The sequence below is a fragment of the Oryzias latipes genome, chromosome 1, assembly GCF_053564925.1.
Source record: "Oryzias latipes strain Hd-rR chromosome 1, Olatipes_Hd-rR_3.1".
Taxonomy (NCBI): Eukaryota; Metazoa; Chordata; class Actinopteri; order Beloniformes; family Adrianichthyidae; genus Oryzias; species Oryzias latipes.
This window is the reverse complement of record NC_136237.1, coordinates 7,046,953-7,072,440: the sequence shown is the minus strand read 5'-3', so window position 1 is coordinate 7,072,440 and position 25,488 is coordinate 7,046,953. Positions and strand designations below refer to the sequence as shown.

At 40.1% G+C, this 25,488-nt stretch overlaps 1 protein-coding gene across 1 annotated transcript in view; it reads left to right on the top strand.

Annotated features, from left to right (window-relative positions):
* The window catches only part of LOC101162429 (zeta-sarcoglycan), a 450,051-nt gene that overhangs the window by 376,679 nt on the left and 47,884 nt on the right, over positions 1–25,488 (top strand). The window contains exons 5-6 of the mRNA XM_023960554.2: positions 10,061–10,183; positions 16,529–16,601. Of these exons, the coding sequence (XP_023816322.1) occupies positions 10,061–10,183; positions 16,529–16,601 (196 nt within the window). The remainder of the gene's footprint in view (positions 1–10,060; positions 10,184–16,528; positions 16,602–25,488) is intronic.

The window sequence follows — 25,488 nt, the reverse complement described above, 5'->3', positions numbered from 1 at the left end:
AAAAGCGTAATTGCATTTAATTAAAAACAGTTAAAACAAGCTTCTAATTTGATTGAAACAGGCTCCTGCATTGCTAAGGTATGGCCTTTCATTTATAGCTCCCTTTTTTTCGTCTGCTTTCCTTCATATTGCTGCTAGTCGAAGCTAGAAGAGTTTATATGGGTGGGTCAGAGGGGGGCAGAAGACTATGGAAGAGTGGTAAATGAGAACAGCAGAGTAGATGGCCATAACAAATAACAGGCTCAAAAAATTGATATTACAAACAATTTTTTTAATTGCTAATTCTAATAACAAAACAGCAGTTCTTTTAGCTGAGGCACCATAACTATAGCTTAAAAAGCTTGTATCTTTGCCAAGAATGATACTAAAATTGACTCCAAAATTGAGGGGGCAAATGTTTTTTTTTTTTTTTTTTTGGGGGGGGGGGGGGGGGGGGGGGCTTCTTACCCCTGCTGCAGCTCCGCCCCTGCTGCCAGGACTTGGTCATTTGAGACTGACAGCCTGGTTTTCATTGGTTGCTGGGACTATGGGTTTGATACAGTTTGATACCTCAGTGAAAAGAGACCATTGAAATAAAAATCAGTAAGAAAAAAAAACATCTCAATAGAACAGGTAGACAGAGACATATCTCTAGATATAAAAACTAGCATTTATTAATGTATGGCTGTTTTTTGCAGATGGTTTTCTCCTTGTTATATTAGAGAGTTCTTGTTTTAGAATACCTACATTGTCATTAAATTGTCCCGGAGGTCTTTTTGTGCATGTCTTCTTTTTCCAGCTTCAGACTGCTGGTCACCCATCACTTCACGTGAGGCATCCAAGTTGGTATTTCATTTGAACCACATGGATTCTGGCAAGCTTTCTGCTAGCTGTGAGCTCTGCAGCTGTCCAACAAAGTGTTTCCTAGTCTCCTGCTGTCAGCTGTCACTTCTGTGAATGTCACTTTTATCCAGTCAAAAGTCCAGCATCAGATCTTATCCATCAGCCTGTCAGCCATTTCTCTTTTGGTCACCACCACCAAGACCACAACTGTTAAGACCTCACAAGTAAAGACCAAGCAGCCTTCCCCATTTTCCTTCATAATGTATTGATTATTTAAATCTCACATTAGCAAAGACACTTTATGCCTAGGGGCTAAGATAACTGTCAATGAGAGACTGATGAAGAAAAACAAATTTTTGCACAAATAAATACTTTCTGAACAACTTAGAATAAAAAATATGAATGCAAAATTTTGTGTTTTGAACGCGATTTGTCTTAAATGTGAAAATGACTGTTGCTTGTCTTGAATACCAAATTTCCCACCAACAAATGGGGTCACAGGCATATACATAGAGTTCCGAAACATTGATTTAACTAAGTGAGCATGCCACATTTCCTAAACTAAAACAGAACTAAACTTTTTAGAATTTCATTGATGTGGAAGGGAAATTATCTTGATACCATAGCTCTGTTGAATAAAAACACAAAACAAATTAAAACAGAGATGTTCTGCCGCATTAAGAGAACAGCTGATCGTATAAATAATGTACCAGACCTGGAAGTGGTAGTAGAAAAAAAGAAGAAGAAAAACAGCAGCAGGCATCCCTCTTCTTAGGTGTACAAAAAAGAAGTCTGTGTTCGTCAAAAAAAAGAGATCATAATAAGGTAGTGATGAAACAAATTAAGAAAAACCAGAGCAGGCGGTGGAGGGATCCCCGCTTCCCTGCTGGCACTGCTCTCTGGTTTCCCCGCTAGCCAATGATGGTAACGATAGTTAAAAAGAAAGAACATTTAAATAAAAGTTATGTATTCTGGTCCTACTGACGCTTTTATTTATGTATTTTTACTTCAGCAACAGTTTAGCCTACTTTAGCTCCGATTTAGCTTTAGCTGTTTTTTAATCAGTATCCTCTTAATATCAACCAATTTTGACAAACATGCACCTTTTTTTTGAACGCCTAATGAGTGCATTTCCTTTTTGGACTTTTTTTGACCACCTCTGGGTCTGAAACGATCCGGTGGTGCACCGACAAAATGCGGCCGGGGATCGCTGTATTATTCTCTGTTACATATCACTTTTGACAGAGCTATCGTAACAAGATAATTTCCCTGTTACGGGATCAATAAGACTCTAAAAACTTCTATTTTATTTAAGTTTAATGAAGAAACTTCAATACGCATGCACAATTTAAACAACAACCTTTCGTATTAAAAACAAAACAGACATGTTTCACATGAGACTAAACATGGTATTCATATTTTTTTGCAAAGTTGTGCACAAATTAATACTTTGTCTTAAAAAATAGGTTTCTTTTTGACAGATTCATTACCCCATAATGCTGTTGCTTTTACTTTTTTTAACATATACGTGCAAACATTTTGCAAGTCTCTGGTATCTCAACTCCTTTTTTGCTGACTCAATGTTCCGTTTGTCTCTTTTCTTAGTTCTAATAGTAATTATTTTTATTTTAGTTATTATGTTATTATTTAGACCAGGGGTGCTCAAACTTTTTTGGCATGTAAACTACTTTTGAGTCGACAATGTCTTGAAGATCTACCTGTGTGCGTATATATATATATATATATATATATATATATATATATATATACACACACACACATAACGCTTCCTTAATGAACTCATAACTCATATTTATCGGGGGAAAATGCAGAGGCGATAGCAGGAGGACACACGCGAGGCGGCTTCAATAAACACTCCGGTTGTCCGGAGCGGTCTTCTGCCGGGGACTTGACCTGTCGCTGGACAGAAAGCGACTTTCTGATGACAGAATTTGCGCTCAGTGAATTTAAACACGCATGTGCAGTGATGTATGTTTCAGAAGATGCCCGATTGGCCGTTCTGCATGTCAATCATGTCCCGTACTTCTCAGTGAGGATTTTGATTGGCTGGTGGATTTTTTAGAAGTACTTTTTTTTTGGTTATTTATCTTTGCTGACCTGCGATCTACCCTCATGTTCTTGAAGATCGACCAGTCGATCACGATCGACATAATGAGCACCCCTGATTTAGACATTAATGCTTAGGCTGAGTTTAAAGCTGTGACTCTTAGGGGCGGCAACAGATTTGGATGTGGAATCCAAATCCTGGTGTTTTTAGTAGTTGCTATATATATTAAGCTGTAAACTTTCTGGCTCAAAACCTTGGCAAGCATATTCATTCAGAAATTTCAAGAATACTATTGCTGACTGAAAAAAAAGCATCTTTGTAAAACAAAAAACAAAAAGTCTTTCTTTTGGCTGATTCCTAAAGGCTGGTTTCTTCCATTCAAGCTTTTAGGGAAATATTAGTCAAAAACTCTGATCGTAGTTGTCATTTGATGGTTGTAAAAGCCACTCAAATGTCAAAATAAATAAAACTCAATGAAAAATGGGTCAACAGATTCAGAGTGGACAATCGATGAATATTCTTTAGTCAGGTCGTCCTGACTGAATTTCAATTCTCACTGTGATTGTTGGTCTTGTCCATAGTCTGTCCAGCTCAAATTGATTAGTTAGAGTGAGCAGGCAGGTACAGAAAACTACCTTTAAGGGCACTTCATCCACTTGAAAACACAAATTAACTCACTGTTGCAAAAAAGGTTTTAAAAGAAGAAAAAACTTTTGTTATATATTAGATAAAATATGACCAAAAAATAGATACATTTCTAAGTCAAGTACATACACACTGTCACTACTTTCTACAAAGTTTGGATGCGTAAGTCTGCACCTGGTGTGCTATAAATAAAAGCTTTAATAGTATAGCTAAAAATCGTGTCGCCACTTGAACAAGTTTTCAGCAAGTTTGATTGTTCACATCTTGTTTTATTTTCACTGTGCATAAAAGCATTTATATTCGGTGTGAAATAGGATAACTGAACCTTTTGGTCCTAGGAATCTTATATATCTGAATCATATATATATATATATATATATATATATATATATATATATATATATATATATATATATATATATATATATATATATATATCCACTGACCAAAAATATAAAAGCAACACTTTTGTTATTGCTCCCATTTTTTATGGTATGAACTCAAAGATGTGAAACATTTTCCGCATACACAAAATAACCAGTTCTCTGAAATATTCTTCACAAATCTGTGATAGTGAGCACTTCTCCTTTGCCAAGACAATCCATTCCACCTCACAGGTGTGCCATATCAAGATGCCGATTAAACAGCATGATTATTGCACAGGTGTGCCTTAGACTGGCCACAAGAAAAGGCCACTCTGAAATCTTCAGTTTTGTTTTATTGAGGGGGTCAGGGGACTCAGACAACCAGTCAGTATCATTTGCCTCATGAAGTGCGACACATCTCCTTCACATAGAGTTGATCAGGTTGTCTATTGTGGCCTGTGGAATGTTGGTCCACTTTTCTTCAATGGCTGTGCGAAGTTGCTGGATATTGGCAGGAACTGGAACACGCTGCTGTATGCGCTGATCCAGAGCATTCCAAACATGCTCAATGGGTGACATGTCCGGTGAGTATGCTGGCCATTCAAGAACTGGGATGTTTTCAGCTTCCAAGAATTGTGTACAGATCCTTGCAACATAGGGCCGTGCATTATCATGCTGCAACATGAGGTGATGTTGTTGGATGTACGGCACAACAATGGGCCCCAGGATCACGGGCTACTAGATTCACAACATTGACCTAGAAAACCGCTCACCCACATGACGCCACACACGCTGTCTGCCATCTGCCCTGAACAGTGTCAACCGGGATTCATCCGTGAAGAGAGCACCTCTCCAACGTGCCAGACGCCATCGCATGTGAGCATTCGCCCACTCAAGTCGGTCACGACGACGAACTGAAGTGAGGTCGAGACCTTGATGAGGATGACGAGCATGCAAATGAGGTTGCTCTGAGACGGTTTCTGACAGTTTGTGCAGAAATTCTGTGGTTATGCAAACCGATTGTTTCAGCAGCTGTCCGAGTGGCTGGTCTCAGACGATCTTGGAGGTGGACATGCTGGATGTGGAGGTCTGGGGCTGGTGTGGTTACACGTGGTCTGCGGTTGTGAGGCCGGTTGGATGTGCTGCCAAATTCTCGGAAACGCCTTAGGAGACGGCTTATGGTGGAGCAATGGACATTCAATTCCCTATCACCAGCTCTGGTGGACATTCCTGCTATCAGCATGCCAATTGCATGCTCCCTCAAAACTTGCGACATCTATGGCATTGTGCTGTGTGATACAACTGAAGATTTCAGAGTGGCCTTTTCTTGTGGCCAGTCTAAGGCACACCTGTTCAATAATCATGCTGTCTAATCAGCATCTTGATATGGCACACCTGTGAGGTGGGATGGATTGTCTTGGCAAAGGAGAAGTTCTCAATATCACAGATTTAGACAGATTTGTGAACAATATTTCAGAGAACTGGTTATTTTGTGTATGTGGAAAATGTTTCACATCTTTGAGTTCATACCATAAAAATGGGAGCAATAACAAAAGTGTTGCGTTTATATTTTTGATCAGTGTATATATATTGCAGTGTATTGTAGTGGTGGACAAAGAACAGAGGAAAGCCGTTGTGGTGGATGTGGCTGTGCCAAGCGATGGGAACATCAGGAAAAATGAACATGAGAAACTGGAGAAATACCAGGGAGGAACTGGAGAAAGCCTGGAAAGGGAAGATGACAGTGGTGCCTGTGGTAATTGAAGCACTCGGGGCAGTAACCCCCAAGCTGGAAGAGTGGCTACAACAGATACCTGGAAAGACCTCAGACCTACCTGTCCAGAAAAGCGCAGTGCTAGGAACAGCTAAGAGACTGCGCAGGACCCTCAAGCTCCCAGGCCTCTGGTAGAAGACCCGAGCTTGGAGGAGAAACCACCCGCAGAGGGTGAGAGGGGCCATATATATATATATATATATATATATATATATATATATATATATATCCATCCAGTAACCATCACAGTGGCAGACATCCAAGAAAGAGTCTCAGGTATGAAGAACTGGACAGCACCGGGCCCTGACATGATACATGCCTACTGGCTAAAGAAGCTTACCGCACTCCACGAGCGCCTGTCAGCACAAATGAACCAGCTGCTAAGGGATGGGACTCACCCCGAATGGCTAACGGAAGGGCGAACGATCCTGATCCAGAAGGATCCCTCAAAGGGTGCAGTCCCATCCAACTACCGGCCAATAACCTGTCTGTCCACAACATGGAAGCTCATGTCAGGCATCATTGCAACAAAGATAAATAGGCACATGGATCAATTCATGAGTAACACACAGAAGGGCATTGGTAGAGACTCCAGAAGAGCCAAACACCAACTCCTGGTCGACAAAACAGTCGCTCAAGACTGCAAGTCACGACACACCAACCTGCGCACAGCCTGGATTGATTACAAGAAAGCCTATGACTCAATGCCACACACATGGATTACTGAATGCTTGGAGCTGTACAACATCAACAGGACTCTAAGAGCCTTCATAGGAAACTCAATGAAGCTGTGGAAAACCACCCTTGAAGCCAATGGGAAGCCACTTGCACAAGTGTCCATCAAATGTGGGATATACCAAGGTGATGCTCTGTCCCCACTGCTGTTCTGCATAGGTCTCAACCCCCTCAGTCAAATAATCACCAAGACTGGCTATGGATACCGACTTAGAAATGGGGCCAACATCAGTTACCTCCTCTACATGGATGACATCAAGCTATATGCTAAGAGCGAGTGTGACATTGACTCCCTGATCCACACCACCAGGATCTACAGTACTGACATTGGGATGTCATTCGGGCTCGAGAAATGCAGCCGGATGGTGACAAAGAGAAGCAAGGTAGTCCACACAGGAGGGGTCTCACTCCCAGAAGGAACAATAGCAGACATCAAGGACAGTTACAAGTACCTTGGAATCCCGCAGGCAAATGGCAACCTGGAGCAGGCAACAAGGAAAGCTGCAACGGCTAATTACCTCCAACGAGTAAGGCAAGTCCTGAGAAGCCAGCTCAATGGCAAAAATAAGACCCGGGCAATAAACAGCTACGCACTGCCCGTTATCAGATACCCTGCAGGAATAATAAGATGGCCAAAGGAAGAAATACAGACCACGGATGTTAAAACACGAAAGCTCCTCACCATGCATGGAGGGTTCCATCCCAAATCCAGCACCCTGAGACTGTATGCTAGCCGCAAGGAAGGAGGACGAGGACTAGTAAGCGTAGAAGCCACTATCCAGGATGAAACATCCAAGATCCATGAATACATCAAGCTCAAGGCCCCAACTGACAGTGTGCTCAGTGAATGTCTCAGGCAATGGAGAGCAGAGGACACAGTGCTGGAGGACAGATCCTCATGGGAGGACAAACCCCTGCATGGGATGTACCACCGGACCATAACTGAAGTGGCTGATATCAAGAAGTCCTACCAATGGCTAGAAAGGGCTGGCCTACAGGACAGCACCGAAGCGCTCATCCTGGCAGCCCAGGAACAAGCCCTGAGCACCAGAGCAATAGAGGCTCAGATCTACCACACCAGACAAGACCCAAGGTGTAGGCTGTGCAAAGAAGCGCCTGAAACAATCCAGCACATAACTGCAGGGTGTAAGATGCTGGCAGGGAAAGCATACATGGAGCGCCACAATCAAGTGGCTGGAATAATATACAGGAACATGTGTGCAGAATATGAACTGGAAACCCCAAGGTCAAAATGGGAAACACCTCCGAAGGTTGTAGAGAATGGGAGGGCAAAGATCCTGTGGGACTTCCAGGTCCAGACTGATAGGATGGTAATGGCGAACCAACCAGACATTGTAGTGGTGGATAAAGAACAGAGGAAAGCCGTTGTGGTGGATGTGGCAGTGCCAAGTGATGGAAACATCAGGAAGAAGGAACATGAGAAACTGGAGAAATACCAGGGACTCAGAGAAGAACTGGAGAAAGCCTGGAAAGTGAAGGTGACAGTGGTGCCTGTGGTAATTGGAGCACTTGGGGCAGTAACCCCCAAGCTGGAGGAGTGGCTACAACAGATACCTGGAAAGACCTCAGACCTCTCAGTCCAGAAAAGCGCAGTGCTAGGAACAGCTAAGATACTGCGTAGGACCCTCAAGCTCCCAGGCCTCTGGTAGAGGACCCGAGCTTGGAGGAGAAACCACCCGCGGAGGGTGAGAGGGGCGTTTTTTTTTATTTTATTTTTTTATATTGTGTGTGTGCTATATATATATTTTTAAACTTTATTTCACATTCCATGCTATCTTTCACAATCGTTTATCAAAAGATCATTAGGTTGTATTTTTTTTTTTTAATCATGTTGACTCAGTGTGCCATTAAAGGGCCTATAACATGTATTCTTAAGCCTTTTATAATAATAATAATAATAATGGATTGGATTTATCTGCGCTTTTCAAGACACCCAAAGCGCTTACATTGTGTCCATTATTCATTCACTCCTCATTCATACTTGGTGATGGTAGCTACAGTTGTAGCCACAGCTGCCCTGGGGCGGACTGACAGAGGCGTGGCTGCCATTTCGCGCCTACGGCCCCTCTGACCATCACCGGGATCATACATGCACATTCACACACCAGTGGAGCCACACTGGAGGCAAGGAGGGTGAAGTGTCTTGCCCAAGGACACAACGACATTTTGGCTGGTGGGAGCGGGGATCGAACCGCCAACCCTTTGATCATTGGACGACCCGCTCAACCACCTGAGCCACTGTCGCCCCTGCATAAACATAAACATATACAAAGGATAGTAAACAATATCCTTGTATATGATATTATATTCCCTTTCGCACACAAAAGAACAATTTTTTCAAATTAAATATTAGTTACTTTCCTGAGTTCTTTACCTACTCGGACATTAGTCGACTTGATCTCTGAGGCACCGGCTTTCGCTCTTCGTGGGTGCTGCCCATTTCATGACGTCATCCTAGAGCCGGGCTCTGCAGCTTGTCTGTGGTTCGCTCACAAAAAGATTTTTTGGAATATTTTTTTTTTGGCCGTCAATAAAAGACAGCCAGAGCAGGTTCCTTTGAAGAAAAACGTTGTGTTGGTGAAGAGAAAAGGCACTTTCAAACTAAGTGGACTAATGCTTACTTTGTCGTACCTCAAAGGCTGGATAAAGTCATGTGCCTGATTTGTAAACATGCAATGCTCAAATAATATAATCAATATAAATCGTCACTATGTTACGAATCCTAAAAACTACAAAAAACGCTCAACAATAAGCTCCAGCAACTACAACGAGGCAATGCTGCACACCAGATGTTTACAAAAATGGCTAAATCCATTGAAGCTGTGACAGAAGCTAGCTACATGCTGGCTTTGGAACTGGCGTAGCAAGCCGTAAGTGACGGGGAGTTTGTAAAAAGAATGTATGCTGAAAGTAGCTGACATTGTTTGTCCAGAGCAAAAGAAAAAGCTTGAAGAAACAAGTAATAAGAAGCGAACTTTCTCTCTTAACTGATTCTTTATTTAACCCCTCGCAATCAGGTTTTACAAAAGAAAAAGGTATAGCTGGAGTGGGACTTTAAAATCCATTCATCTACAGAACCCACTGAACCCTGAATCCCCTCTGGGGTCACATGGCTGCTGGAGCCAAGTTAGCTAGTTTTGGGTAAAGGCAGGCTACGAGGCAAGCGCACTAACCCCTACACCACTGCGCAGCCATTCTTTAAAGTTTTAGAGTAGATTTGGCTTGATTAGGAGTACGTTTTTCAAAGGTTTTCTTTAGTGTGCAATTCTTTGTGTTTACATAACCCCAAACTAAAAAACGCATGAGGTGGGAAATTAAATTTTCACATGTTCAGGCTGGTCACATGTCCTAACAGATGGCCCTTGACCTACTGCCAACTAACAGCTCTATTTTTCTACAACACTATTTTGCAGGATGCAGCATAGAATTGGTGTTGTGTCTTGTGCTCAGAGATGCTGTTCCTCTGAGTTCAAGTCAAGCCAAACCTTGGTGCGCTAATGGCTGTGTGTGAGAGAGGGTGTAATGTGTGAGAGATTTGGGACAAAAACAAACCTTCCCTGTGGTTTCTTTTATGAGCACTTTGTTTTCCTATTCACTCCTGACCCCCCTCCTCCCCTCCTGTCATTTCAGGTGCAGACATGTTGGAAGCTCAGTGTCAGAGGTTTGAGGTGAGGAGCAGTGATGGTGAAAGAGTTCTCTTCTCTGCGGATGAAGAAGAGGTCAGCATTGGCACTGAGAGGCTTAAAGTCACAGGTACGTTCTCACAAACACCCGTCTGTTTTCTGACAGGAAGCAGGAAAAACAAGGACTAATGCTTCTATATCCATGTTCATACCACTGTCCAGGTGAATTCCCGATTCTGATTGGCTGCTGGGTGTGGATTGAAGAGTGATATTCCACAGTGACAATGAATACCTAAAAAATAAGTTCCAATCACATAGTTTAAATATCACTGCGCTGGCTTCTTTAAAACAAACTTTTGCTTCATCATGTGGACAAAAACAGGCAGTAAGAGGTGAACTTTCTCTCTGAACTGATGCGTTATTTAACCTATCAGCATTTATATCACTTTCCTTTGCCGCCCGCAGTCTAGGTCGGTTCCTGCTTAGCCGGCTAAGCAGCGCATAGACTTGTTACCGTGACAACGTGCCTCACCACGTAACAAATATTCCACTTTTGGTGAAAAAAGCTAAACCATAACAAGAGTAAAGTACTAAAAACTGATTGAATATTTATTTATTTTGTAAGTGACCATGGTGTTAGCGGAAGCAACCATCCTCTGCTTCTCGTCGGACCGGTTAGGCATCCACGGTGTGCGTTAATTTCTGATAATGCACACTTCGTCTGCCATTATCCCTTACATACATTGTCTTTCTTTTATCTCTTTTTCCTCTTTGTTTGTGTTTATGCAAACTGTTTAATTTCACATTTTAAGCCAACAAACAGAAGGCCAATCCAGTTTTTGTTGAATTCTCATTTGTTTTACATCGATAAAATAAAAGCAGTGGGTCTCAGCTGGGTTCTTTTTTCATCTGCTTATAATTTCTCTGCAGAAGTTTGCAGTTTCCATTAATCTTTCACATTACCAGACAAACGGTGATCTTCACATACAGTATTGTGATGGAATATGGAGTTTTCTTCTAAAATCCATAGATTCGTCTTTCTCTGTCATTGTCTGGAAGGTCTTGCAGTGAACAGATAAAAAGAAAAGAATGTGAATGAAAATGTAACAACATACACCATTTATCTTGGTTTCCGAAAATTAAGGTAAAAAAACATTTAAATTTTAAAGAATGACCAAAGTACTTTACAATGAAGGCTATTTTACAGTTAAATTAAAACTTAAAGCACTACAGCAATAACATTCTTTAAAAAAAGACAAGCAAAAACCGGTTAATGAAGGCAGAAATAAATTATGTTTTAATATATGTTAAAAAAAAGAAGATAAAACAAAACAAAGACAAAACAATAAATATCAAAGCCCACAATGCATGAAAGGCAGCTGAAAATAAAAATGTATCATTCAATGATTTGTCAGATGTCAGGTTTGTGTTTTATAGACCCCTCGAGGGCAAAATCCCAGTCCTGCAAGTAAAGGGCTGATTGAAAATGAGGTTACTTCACATAAAAACCACAGTCCCAATGGCAGCAACGCGCAGAGTCCCAGACTCTTATCAGAAGTCAAACACCATGGCTTAAGCAATCCACTCCACTGCCATCATTTTCTTTTTTGAAGAACCAAAAGCTTAAAAAGAAAATTCTCTAATGAGAAAGCCCAGTCATATTTTTGTACGAACCTTTTTTTAAACTTGATAATCCCTTGAACAATCGTTAAAATGTGATAACCTATCAAGATGAAAACATTCCAAAAAAGAAAAGGTCATAAAAACTCCCCCATTAAAAAGTCATAAACAGACAGTGTTGGGTAAAATACTTACAAAAGTTAATTGATCACTGTACTTAGTTACTTGTTTAAAATTGAAATTAAATTACTTTACTAATTACGTATTTGAAAAAGTAATTCCCTACTCATTACTCTTTTTTTTCCTCTCATATACAAGTTTTCAAGGGAAAAAAAACCCAAACAATATCCTAGTCTTTCATTTAACTTAATTTTAAATGCAAAGTATGAACCTAGTTCAAGACATAACACGGTTTTGTTAGAATTTAGACAGTGTGAAAAAAAAAAAAATCACAAAAAGTATTTACACCACATGGTCTATGCCACTGCTCAAAGTGAGATGTGATAAAAACGGGTTATACCTTCTTCATATCGAATCTGAAATGAAGCCTCTCTTTTGAAAACACAAGGAACTATTAAATGCCTCCATGTTCCTTATAGCTGACTGTAGGTACTCCATTACAAAGAGTTGCACCTTTCTCCATGTCTGCCCCTTGTGCAAAGTTCTGTGCTGCTGTCCCGGACCATAACCCCCCCAGCGTGAAACGCATTGAGTGCTAAGTCATTGCTAACCGACTTTAGAGTCGTTTCTTTCGCAACTGACACGATTTTAGAGTTGTTTCATTTGCGACTGGGGTAGGTCTCTGCTCTGCTCTCATCTTCTACTCCTTATCCCCATGGAGGGATGAGAAGACTCCTTGCAGCATCTCTTTTCGCCTCATCTTTGAGCCAGTTTGGAAAGCAATGTGACTGCAGCATTGAGGGGATGGCTTTACTTTTGTAAAGCCTTAATCTCCATTTCATTTAACATGAAAGAGCCTACAAAACCTGAGTGACAAAGTGATGAGCGTTTCTGTAGTCCAGTGATTGTAATGATTAGCAAAATTTGAACTTTAATTCGTTATTTTCCTCCATTACTGAGAAGAGATATAGCTTTAGCAAAAAAGAGATATAGCTTACCCCATGCTGGGGGCACAACTGCCCCCAGCATGGGGTAAGTTGTGCCATTAGAGAAAATACACTGGGGTAAATGGTGCCATTGATACTTACAACAGATCTAAATCTCACAAATGTGTATGTCATGTATTTAATTGCTTTGTTTAGAGTTTAAAAAATATACCACATTTTTTTGTAATGCTGCAGGAAAATATGACTTTGTTCCTCTATGAATGTATAACTGCTGTACGTGGTCTAATTGAAGACAATTTACGTCAAAGGCTAAATTACTTTAACAATGGCCATATGAACATATACTAAGAACAAAATAGAACATTTGCAATAAATCTGGATCTGAATCTCTTCAGATTCATCTTATGCTGCCAGCTGTGGCACCATGTTTGTGTGGTAAAGGTAGCTTTTAGAGCATATCTTCATCATGTTTTCCAAAAATGAAAATGGGCTTTCCTTTAACAGACCTCTCAAAAGGTCTCTTCAGAAACTTGGCACCGATTTCATTTCCGTTGACACTCTAGTGGCACCGTTACGACCCCAACAGGCAAACCTGTCACAGTCTACGGAGAAAATGACAAAGGGGGCATATGAAAACTGGACACCAAGAAGTTGAGGAACAGTTTATTGGGAGAAAGAACCTGTGTCCTGTAAAGCAAAAGAAAAGAATTACTTTGCTGGTTCCAACAAAAGGGATTGGAACCTTGGCCAAACATGAAATAAGTCAGGGAGAAAGCTGGCCCGGCCACGTTGACCGTCGGAGTCAGCAGCTCTCTGCTAAGGCTGCCTGATAAAATCTAATGAAAAACAAACAAAGCCTGCAAATAAAGATTACTGAGGTCCAACCCCAAACTAAAATAACAAAACCCAACAGTACAAGACTGCTGAGGACCAAGAGGGGCTAAAAAGAAAAACAAACCAACCAGCACAGCTCCAACTCAAACCACAACTGCTCCTCGGCCTCCTGCTCCTCGGCCTCCTGCTCCTCGGCCTCCTGCTCCTCGGCCTCCTGCTCCTCGGCCTCCTGCTCCTCGGCCTCCTGCTCTGCTCTCTCTGCATGCCTCCCCTGGTTGAATCCTCCTCTCATTTAAATACCTGGCAGGTGCTGATCAAGATCATTGGCCACACCTGCCAGGTGAGCAGAATGACGGGGGATGCAGCAAAGCAGCAGCAAGACGCAACAGGCACAACTTACCCAAAGCCCACCATTTTGGAAAAAAATAAAGCACCCTCCCGCTGTTTGAAGTTAGCATCATGCTACTGTGATGTATCTTCCTAAAACACTAAAACGTGTGAAATGTTTTCAAAGTGATTTATAATTGTTCAAACATAGCAATCAAAAAACCTTGCTCATAGAAATTTTATTTTGGAGGGCAAAAAAACTTTTTTTTTTAACCAAAATGTGCTTATCTCTCTGTCTCCATTCTTTGGAGGATGAGTGAAATTGTGTAGTCAAATCTCATTCTTCTTCTGTTTTTTTTTTTTTCAAATAAGAGGGGTGGCACTACTTGCCCCTTGGCAAAACCTACCCCACTCTTCCCTACCTGGTGGGTTCCAGGGCATCCCTATTCTTTATTAAATGTTATTTTTACACGTTTCCAGCTCTGTTGTGGTTCAGTGATGTACCCAGCATGAATTTATAACAACTCAACAAATTCAACTTCAAGGTGAACCTATGGAGACACACAAAACCGTGCTTACGTTGTGCTTGAGGCAATTTGGGAGATTTGTCCATTACAGGCACTCTAGAGAAATGGAGGTGAGCAGGTGAAGGTTTGGAGGTGATTGTTCTTGTCTTTTGCTGTGTGATTGAGGTTAGAAAAGAAAGCGTGATCAGTAAAACAAATCACTGGTGTGAACACAGCTAATACTCCATGGTCTTCCTCAGTCATGCTATGCTGCTTGTGTTTGGGAATTCACTTTTTCATGTATGATGATTGACATTTAGTGGAAATTCATCGTGTTGCTGTCATTATAAGTATTCTAAATGTACACTAAAACGTTTTCTGACAGATCTCTTCAGTATTGAGGGATTCATGCAAACTGCATATAAGAAATAGTAATGACGTAGAATAACTAAGACATCAACAATTTCCAGAGTCCCTCTCTCAAAACCTTGTACACCCCTTAGGAATGTTTGGAAAAAATAAACTTTTTACTCTCCTTTAAACTGAGTTTTTGTTTTTTCTGTGCTCAATGCTGTTCAGAAGAGAGAAAAAGAAAAATGGGAGGGTGGGGTAGATTGAGGACATCAGGGAAAGGGAGGAGCAAGATGGGAAGACAGAATGACTGGAAAAAAATGAAACAGCATCAACAACAATTCATATATATATATATATATATATACATAGATACTAAAACATATTTTAGTATCTCTACACATTCCTATAGAAATACTCACCATACACATGCTTTCTAGCATAGGTATGCACATGCTAACAAGCACACTTTTGCACACATCTTTCTTCACATCTTTCTTTTCTTTTCTTTTTTTATACAAGATTACTTGCAGAAGTGATGAAGCCTCCATTTGGGCATGTGTGTGCTTTTTTAGAGTGTACAACTATCTCACTGAATGTAAAAGAAAAAGTGTGTGTGGGGGGTCATCTCACTAAACCAATCAGATAGCTCAACAGCCCGTGTACCTCCAGCCCCCCTAAAATTCCAGCAGACAAGGAACCCAAACACATCTGTGTCCAGGGTAACCAGATGTCAGCCACTCAGTGTTGAGCTACCTCATCCACCAGAGCCGAAGTAAAAGAGCCAAAGGGTGATCCAGGGCACAGGCTGGTCCCAGGTCCAGACCGGAAACCTGCACACCCTAAACCTGAGCTAAAAGCATCCTCCTTCTGTCCAAGCATGGACTTGGACCCTAGACAGCCCTACTGACAGGCCCGTTTGAAGGCCCCTTCAAAGAAAGCAGAGACCCTCAAGGCATCAACCAAGTTTCAGTCACCAATAATCTGCATGTGAAATGCCGAGCGGCTTGGAAACCCCCTTTCTCACTGTGTGATGATCGGACCATCAGATTTAGGGCACTAATACACAGCGACACCCCCACACACTTTACACACATTCAATTTGGAAGTGGACATAGAGAGGCTGTAGAACCCACCCAATGTTTGTACTTTTGTATAGATGTGCATGATGTGATGGGATGCACCAGATGAGAAACCCCCCTGGGGTGAAGGCTGCAGTCCAGCTCTAACTGCCATTTTCACCATTTTTTTTACTATTTTCAGAGTCCTCTAGAATAAAACTTGGTGTTTTTGAAAAGCCTTTATTGCGCAGCCCTCCCAATGAGTAACATCGCCTCATGCAGTATTAAATGTGTAGCAGTGCTGCGATTTCAATCGCTGCAGTCTCAGTTAGAGACGAGGCCAAGCATCTGTTCACAGCTGCAGAGATGACTGCTAAACTTGGGGGGCTAAACGCGTCACTTTATTATAGTCAGCGTTTTTCTATCAAAAGGAACATTAATTTAGACAAGTAAACACTTTAATAAAAAAAATGAATGAATAAGTCTCACGAGCAAAAAAACATACCATTTGTTTCTGCGGTGCTAAGACTGTAACAACATGCTGTTATGTAACGCAATCGTTTTATATGACAGGCAAAGGAGCTCTGTTTTATGCGTTTTTAATGTCTTCCAGGACAGAATAATACTGCATGATCCAGGTTTTTCTGTCTCCCTCTAGAGATTACAGTGTTCTCGTTTCTTCCTCTAATTGGGTTTTCTCTCCCTGCAGGGAATGAAGGAGTGGTGTTCAGTCATTCTGTAGAGACTTCACATGTAAGAGCAAAACCTTTCCAAGACCTCAAGTAAGTAATCAAAAACATTTAATCAGCATAAAGTTGTACAATTTCTTCCACATCTGCGCACTGGACGTGTCTTTACGTTTTTACCATACCTTTGAAACTCAAGTCATCATGCAGTCCCGTAGTTTTTGTTTTCTAAAAAATAAGAACATAACATCAAACTAAAAATTGCCAAGAAATGGTGTCACTATTAGAAAAACGTCAGGAACATAGCCACTATACGTACATTTTGCACATATTGCCATATGACATAAAAGTTATACATTAGTGGTACACGCGTGAAAAGTCCATTAGACATACGTGGAACGGTTTTGAAAGGCCACAAGTTTGTGTACACATCTTGCAAAAATCACGCACAATTGTACAAGATTTACATAATAATTGTGTATAAACTACATAAAATGCGCTTAAACTGTATCAACCGACCAAAAATGTAGTCCCTATGCTCCTTTTTGTTTCTGGAAATTTGTCTTCAGCACTGCCATTTTCATTATTTTGGCAAAGTTCAGCACCATCTGTTCTTCTGCCTTTCTGGCCTGAACACCAGCCTACCCATCACTTCCGTGTCACCTCAGGTTTTCCTCATCCACATGTCTTTTAAAATTCTGACCCAATCATTGCTCTCTCCCTTCCAGGGATAACCTGGATCACCTCATTCATCTCCTTCCAGAATCTCTCCTTCTCCTTTAGTTCGCATCCTTCCTGTGGGACAGAATCACAGACAGCATTCAAAATCAAACTTTCAACCTCCAGCTGCACTCATCACCCTATATCTGATACTCTCTTTGCTTTCACGACATTCTTAGCTAATTCCTCCTTCTGGATCATGTCTTCTGCATTCTTCTCACCATCCACACCATGATAAAACAGCTTCAACCTGCTCCAAATCTATAAGCCTTGCTCCCTTTCCATCTGGACTCTTGAACACACAGGATTTAAAACTTTCTTCATTTCATCATGTCAACTTACTCTAGAGATTGTACATTCAGAATCCATACATTTAAAGTTTTTAACATTCTTGCCTTTCTCTGTTACTCTGGCAACTGTTGGTGCGCCACCACCAATTTAGCATAAACTTACTTTCATGATTCTAATAATTGATGCTTCTTGGGTTTTATTTAGAAATAAATAATTAACTGGGGGGGAAAAAAACATTTATCTTTCTTAATTTAGATATAAAGTATTGTGTAGTTTAGCGATAATTGATTGTAATCCATTCTCTGTATTTGCCACAACAATTCATTCCCTATAAATTTCTGTATAATAAAGTATATTTATACTACCACCAAATCAAATGAGTTTTAACAGTTATAATACATTGAATGTTTACATTTTTGTTGAATAATAAATCCAGAATTGACAACACTTACAATTTGCTTTGCATCTGATAATAAGTCATCAAGCTGGAAAACAGTTTTTCTTTCAGTTAAGTAGCTTTTCACAAACCTAAAACAACTCCTTTAAATCCATGATGACTTTTCTTTCTATTGTTATATTTATTGATACATTTAATTATTTAATCAATAAATATAAGTTTGTACACATCTCATAACATCTATGGACTTGTGCAGTGATGTAAGGATGTCACACAGTCACTACGTACATTTTTTCCCACATTGCACAGAGGAAAACTGGTCATGCGTGAATCTACGCGGAGAAAGTGAGAAATGTTGTGGTCTGTACTTGAAATTTTCACAGATGTATCACGCATGGACCACCTTAAAACCACAGGAGAAGTACGAGAACCACGCAAAGAACATGTAAATCAACATGGAACATGAACTGTACGAGAATATAACACTGTTAATATGAAATTCATTAGTGATTTGTGTGCCAGTTACGTATTTTGAACGCCATATGTGCGCCAAATACCCCATATTAAAGTGGTAAATGCGTGAAAAATACCTAGAAAGTTTGTGGAAAACCACAAATCTGCACATGCATCTCGCAATTGCGTAAGATTTATGTAATAATTGTATATAAACTATGGAACTTTCGCGTAATTCTTTACCAATTAAAAGTTTTGAACAGCTCAAGACTGAATTTACGTAAAGACTCGTCGGCCGAAACCCTCGACTGACATCTTTGGACATCGACGAATAACGAATGCATGAAACACTTCTGAATCACGGATATCACACATGTATCACCAAAGACAGAAATTTCATACATGGAAAATGCACAAACTGTACGTGGTGGCTGTGTGACAGGGCCTTTAAATAGGGTTATGTCTGTGTGCGTATGTGTGCAGATCCATGTAGGGTTCAATAAATAAGTAAATAAATGAAATGTTGCCTTGAAGAGGCAATACTTTCCCAGATCGCACCTGTGGCTGAAGAAAACATTTTTCTTCAAAAGTCATTACGTGTTGTGTCGTTGTGATTCATCGGATTGGCATACCGGTACATGTATACAGACAAAATGCAATCTGAAAAGGAAATGTTGAGATAGATATCCAACCGTGTTTTGCTCTGATGTTCAGAAAAGCTTTGTGTTGTCTTGTTCAGGAACAAAAGCATGCATGCAGAAGGTATTTCCATTAAATGAAGCCAGCAGACTGTCTGGCCCTCTTCACTACATCACATGAAAGGTTAATGAAGCTGTAGAAACACAGCAGTGATAGAATAGGTGATAACATGCTTCAGAAACCTTTACTTTGAAATAATTATTTATGATTGCCAATTAAATACTAAGGAACCATATGATAATTAAAACTGTGTCTCACTAAGGTGGTTTAAACATAACAGTGAAGCCTGTTTCACGCATCACATAATAAAACATGGCACAAAAAAGCTTTTTCTCTTCTGTTGCTATATCTTTTTAAGCTGCACAGTTTACACAGGAGTTGCTGAATCTGTTTCTTATAGTTACTGTTTGGATTTTTTTCTCTCATCTATTTCTTTCTTTACCTCCACCACTTTTTTCTGGGTGTCTTTTTGGCACTTGAATGGTACGCATTGAAGATAAGGTAGACAAATAATGGTTGGGTTTCAATTCATGAAAAAGTAATGAAACATCTTTAAGGGTTGGTGTCAGAGAAAGTAAGGAAGGGATAACAAAAAAAAGAACATTGAATTTTTTCCTTATCATCTCCTTTTTTTCAGAAATCGCGGGAAACAAAGAAAAAAGTTATGGACCAGCAATTTAGATTGCAAATAACCTGTCATTACAGCAAAGTACTTTTATTTTTTACCACATAGTGTTTTCTGAAGAAACTGTGCATACAATGAAAACACAAAAGTTCTATAAATGCATCAGGACTTGCAGTCAATGAAATGTGGATAAACCTATGAGACAAACAGTAAGGGTGCAGCACAGGGAGCTGAGTGGAGAAGTGAGCTACTGATGTGTAAAAGAAATGGACGTGGTTTGCCCAAAAGTCCCCGGTAGAAAACGGTTGTTTTCAAAAGTTCTGGGGTCATTGACCTGCGAAAGCTGCGCTCACACTCCTCTGCCTCACCCGCTCGGACAGACGTTGCTTCTACCACATTTTCATGCAGCTTGGTTCAAGATCTCATAGAAACATTAACCATAGTGACTGACGTATGGATCCCACTGAAGTCAAACAGGGAGTGAATAAAGACGCGGTGCAAAGGTTTAGTGATGGAACTGTATTGGAGCTGTGACGGTCTAAATGTCACTTTACTGATGAATCAGAGGCCCTTTAATGGTTGAGTGACTTTTTTATTTTCAGGTCAACTTGTAGCTAAGAAAGATATTCTGCCCATTTTGATCACAAGGGTAATAAAGTGTGTCCTGCTACATATTCTAATGACATAAGCAGATCAAGTGGGGTCATTTATATCAAGTATTTAAGCATAGTTAAATATTCATCAAATCAACAATCTGTTTGCTGCAGCAAAACATTCCCGTTTGTCGTCTTAATGCGACAATCTGTTGTTTTAGACATCGTGTGCATCTGCACTAGACTATAAATGCAGAAAATTAACCTCCACACTTCAATTCCGGAGGATAAAAGAAGTGTAATTAAAGGTTTGGATTTAGAACAAAAGACACTCTTTAGGGGTAAATACAACACATGGATCAATTGTTTTGACCTCTGGCTGGCTGATTTACCTGTTGCTATTTTTCTAATCTCTATAATCCTAAATTATTTGAAGAGAGACTGGTTTTGAACAGGTTTTCTTTTAAATCATTAAAAATTAAAAAAGTTGAACCTTTTTCTTCTTCTTTGATTTGATGAACTGATTTCATTGATCTCTCTATTTTTGCTCTCATAATAACTTCTGGTGTTTGACACTTTGTCAGTAACATTTTGTAATCTATCAACATCCACCCATCCACATACCTGATATTCCCTGATTATGATAATGGGGAACACTGGTGCCAGTTCACTTTATTTTTCGGGAAATATTTTGTTTTCTTTTTAGATTTTGGTTTAAATTTTGTTCATTTCTTTTTTGTTATGAAAGCTGAAAAAAGATGATATCATTTAGAATATTCTAATTGCTTGCTTAGCCAAGCTATTATTGAATATGGAATCTCTTTATTTATGAATGCAACAGCAAATATTACCTTGATAAAACCCTGAACAGCGTCAAAGAGTACATTCATGCGCTGACACAGAACACTACGTTTTTTTCAGAGACCTTCTCCACTGACTATGTACACACCAGAGAGGAATGCTCTTCATGAGTCAATCAGTCAATATTTCCTCATCTATATCCACTCTTTCATCATCTTATCCCTGTCAATCGACCCCTTTGTCTTCTCTCCAAGCCCTGAGGTCAGAGCCCCTCAGAGAGAGTTAGCCTTTAGTCAAAGAAGGGCATGATGGAAGAATTGTGCTCTTCTTTTTTGTTCTCTGTTTCCCTTTCCTTTTGAACTATCTCCCTTTCTTTCTATCTGGGAAAGTTATAGAAAACTACAGAGAACAGTCCTCTCGAAAACTCAGGGGCATGGGAAAGGACTCTAATTGGATGGATTATTTATGGAAAACAGAAAAAGGTAACAAGGAGGATCTTGAAGAGTATCAAGAAGATAGGAAGTTGGGAGCACTTGAGTTGACCATTTGGTGCCATTCTTTGGTCTGGACCAGAGTTTCTGGATTTGCTTCCTCTCCTTTTCTTCAGGAGGACCAAACAATCTCACTCTTGTCCACTCAAAAACAAAGGACTTCATTTGTTTTAGATTTAACCCTGGTAGAATTTGCAAACAAGGTGCATTCAACAACTAACTCAGAACTATTCATTGGACTTATAGGGCCTATATCATGCAAAATCAACTATCAACTTGATCCAACCAAGCATTCTTCTCAGACTTGCTCTTTGAGCACCAGCCCCACCCAATCCACGAAAACGAGTGTGTGCCAGTGTGCCGAAGGCAATATATTATCATATACATGGATATAGTTTACTCTGAAAGGCTTAAGAAAAGCAGATGAGACAAAAAAAAAAGAGTTATGACTCACAGTACAAATCCAAAATCGTCCATGTCTTGAAAAATCTGGAAAATGTTTTTTTGTAACCAAGGTTTAGTGAAGGGGCAAAGGTGCTTATCAACAACTGAAAGTGAGAGATGTGATTTATTTTAAGCTATTTAATCCACGTCAGAGATGTGCTATTAAGACAGGAGTGTATGACAGCAAACTCAACCACATTTAGCAGACTATCACAGTGTAAAAACACTAACAACGCTGCAGTTTCTTCCTATAGTTGGGAAATGATTTAACACTAAAACGCTGATGTATCTGTAAGATTTTCTGCTGTGTCAAAGCCGCCATTGGAAAACTTTCTTCATTTAGACACAGGAGGTAGATGTGGATCCCAACAGAGAAAGTGTTGATTTAATAGCAACAGATTTGTTTTTCTGACATCTAAGTGTTTGTTCGTGCTGTTGCTTCAATCAGATAATCCTTCACCCTGTTCATAAATAGTAGGCAAGAGCAAATAAAATAAATCAGAATAAAATTTATTTAAGGTTAACGAGCTCAAACACTATCAAGGGGCATGGAATGGAGAAAAGAAATGCAGTAAGTCACAAATAGATGCCATTGTTTTTTTTTTATTCTAAACTCTAGATAATATTTATTCTGAAACAGTGCCTCATGGATAGGGTTCTTGATTGTTTTTCCACTTCAACGCAATTACAATGTGTTAATTTTTTTTCAGCAAGGAACATGGACATTTTTCACTTTGGCTCTCATGGTCCACACACAACCCAAGGGCATTCATAATCATCGCTTTGACCATATTTAATTCTTAAAGTTAAAATGTTGGTTTTGTGCTCTTTTTACGGTTCTAGCATTACCATAATCTTCATATAAATAATAACATTTTTAGTTAAAAGGTTCTTTACCTCTATTCTGGTCGCTTGAGACAGTCTAGAAGAAAATAATTTACTTAGTCTTCCTTTATTACCCCTGAAGTTTAGGGGTGTCAAGCTCATTTTCACCGAGGGACATATCAACATAGTGGTTGTCCTCACAGGGCCAGATATAACTTATACATGTACCTAAATGGAATGAAAATAAACGTAACTACTCCTTGATGTTAAATAAGTCATTATTTATTTATTCTAATTTTTTAAAGTGACAATTACAGTTGCATAGAAAACATATGTTTGCTTGTTACTCTAGCATAAATCCTTTTAAATTTGATTCTGTCAGGTTAGGTTATATGGACAGTAGCCGCGTTTACATGGGCAAAAGTAATCGGAAAGAACGCCTGATCGGAAAGAAAATGCGTCATGTAAACACGCCATTCGGAATACTCTGCCCCGGTCAGACTCGTTCGGATCAGAATTTCTTTCCGATCGAGATAGGTGGGTTATACCGATCGTTTATCCGATCGTGGAGCATGTAAACGGTCAGTCCGATCATGTGTCACTGCTGCTCTGGTTTACGTCACGCATAGACGGTGTTTCGCTGAGAGACAGCTTTGGAGCTCATACGGGACCGACCAGCTGCTCTGCGGAGGCCCCGTGAAAAGCGCCGCTCCGCTCTCACCCCGCTGGCTCTTCCCTCTCTTACACCCCTCACGAGGGAGATGCGGGGAAGGAGCGCTTCGTGCCCCCCCACGCTCACTCTGTCCACTGGCACCCGAGTGAGCAGAGCAGCCGGATTAATAACTTCGTGTCTGAGAGGAGGGAGGATGCTTGTTCGGTGTGCGTGTTTCTTTTTTGTTATGTGTGGGAGAATTCAGACTGCGGTTAGCGGCTGCAGGACTCAGGAGAGCCGTCAGCTCACGCAGCGAGTTTGGGGAAGCAGAAATAAATGTCGCTCAGTCCTCCTGTTATTCCCAGACATTTACGTTCAGCCAAGATGCAGATTGCAGGGTTTTATGGTCCTGGATTTTGTGTCCATCAGGCTAATGTTGTAGCCTGTGTTTATAGCCTGTCCGAACCCTTCTTCCAGCACTGATCACACGGATTAAATAAAACGATGAGCGAACAGATGCTTCATACTATTCATGACATTAATAAAAGCACGTTTGGAAGATCGTCTCATATATTACAGAGCTGCTGCATAAAATAAATGTGTGTGGCAGCTGTTTGTTTAGAATGGGACCTATTTCCTCATCCGGGAGTTTTCAACACTACTGCGCATGCCCAAATGATTCCTTCCGACCGAAAGTGTGAGCCATGGGAACGTTTGTTCTAATCGGAAAAAGGTTTTCTGATCCACTGTGCATGGGTGAATTTTAACCCGACCATTGATCCGATCAAGATATTCTGCCCATGTAACCGCGGCTAGAGTTTAAGTCCTAATGTATAGTTGCCCAATCCGATAATTCAAGTTCAATTCCCCCCTAGATATGAATAAAGACACACCCATTTTTATTTTTAATTTTATTTTAAGAAATTAAAAACTTTTATTTTACCGCATTTGGCCCGCGGGCCTTGAGTTTGACACATGTGCCCTAAACTAATGCTCCCATCCAGATTCTCCACCTGATCCATTTAAATGGCACCCAGTACTGTATGACTTTAAAACAATTTGGAACATATGCTTTGTAGGTTCAGGGTAGTATCAGGACTGGTGAACCCTGGACCAGCAGATTCCTTGGGATACTTAAGCAGATCAATTTTTTTTTGTTTTTTTAACACAGGCTATGTCCAGTGTTTTGTTTTTGTGGGCTAAATTTGTGTTTCAGTCCAGAAGACCAGCAAAAGAGTGACCTTGTGAAAACCTATCATAACTTAATAAAATATACGAATGACCAAAATATTGAAGCTATCAAATTCAGATAAAAATGTTTTATTGGATTTATTTATAGTGATTATGAAAAAATGTTATACATAGGCACTGGGAAACTGGGTGAACATTACCCTCTTTCTGCCCTTGCACAAATGCAGAAAGTATGGTCAGTGAGCTTGGGGCACACTGCGGGGCATTTGTCCCACCCTGATCTCAGCTCCCCTTAAAAAAGTTAAGATGTTGACTCCTGTTAAACTTCAGAATTGATGAAATGTCTTTCTGTCATAAAACAGCAAAGTACTGAATTCTAGGATGCCATCAAGTCAGTAATTGTAGTAGCTGAGATGAATTTGTAAAGTTTAAAAGCTACTAAAAAGTAATCTGAAAGTTGGACTGCAAAATGATTAGAGATTCCCTTATTTTAAATTGCCAGCTGACCTGAACATATGACTCTCACCTATTGTTTTTTTGTGTGTAAAATGAAGTTAACATTTAAAGTTGGAAAATAGGATCAAACAAACCAACTCTTATTGAATTTCTCTCACAGTTTTGAATCTTTAAGTGGTTGCATGCAGAAGCTTAATTGAAAAATTACTGTACAGAACATGTATTGATTTTTTAAGTGCTCATCAAATCCAAATATGTAAAGGGCCTTAATGGAAACTGATGCTGCATTCGGTCAAGACTTTTGAAACAAATGGTTTTCAGCTGCTGACTAGAGTACAAGAATAT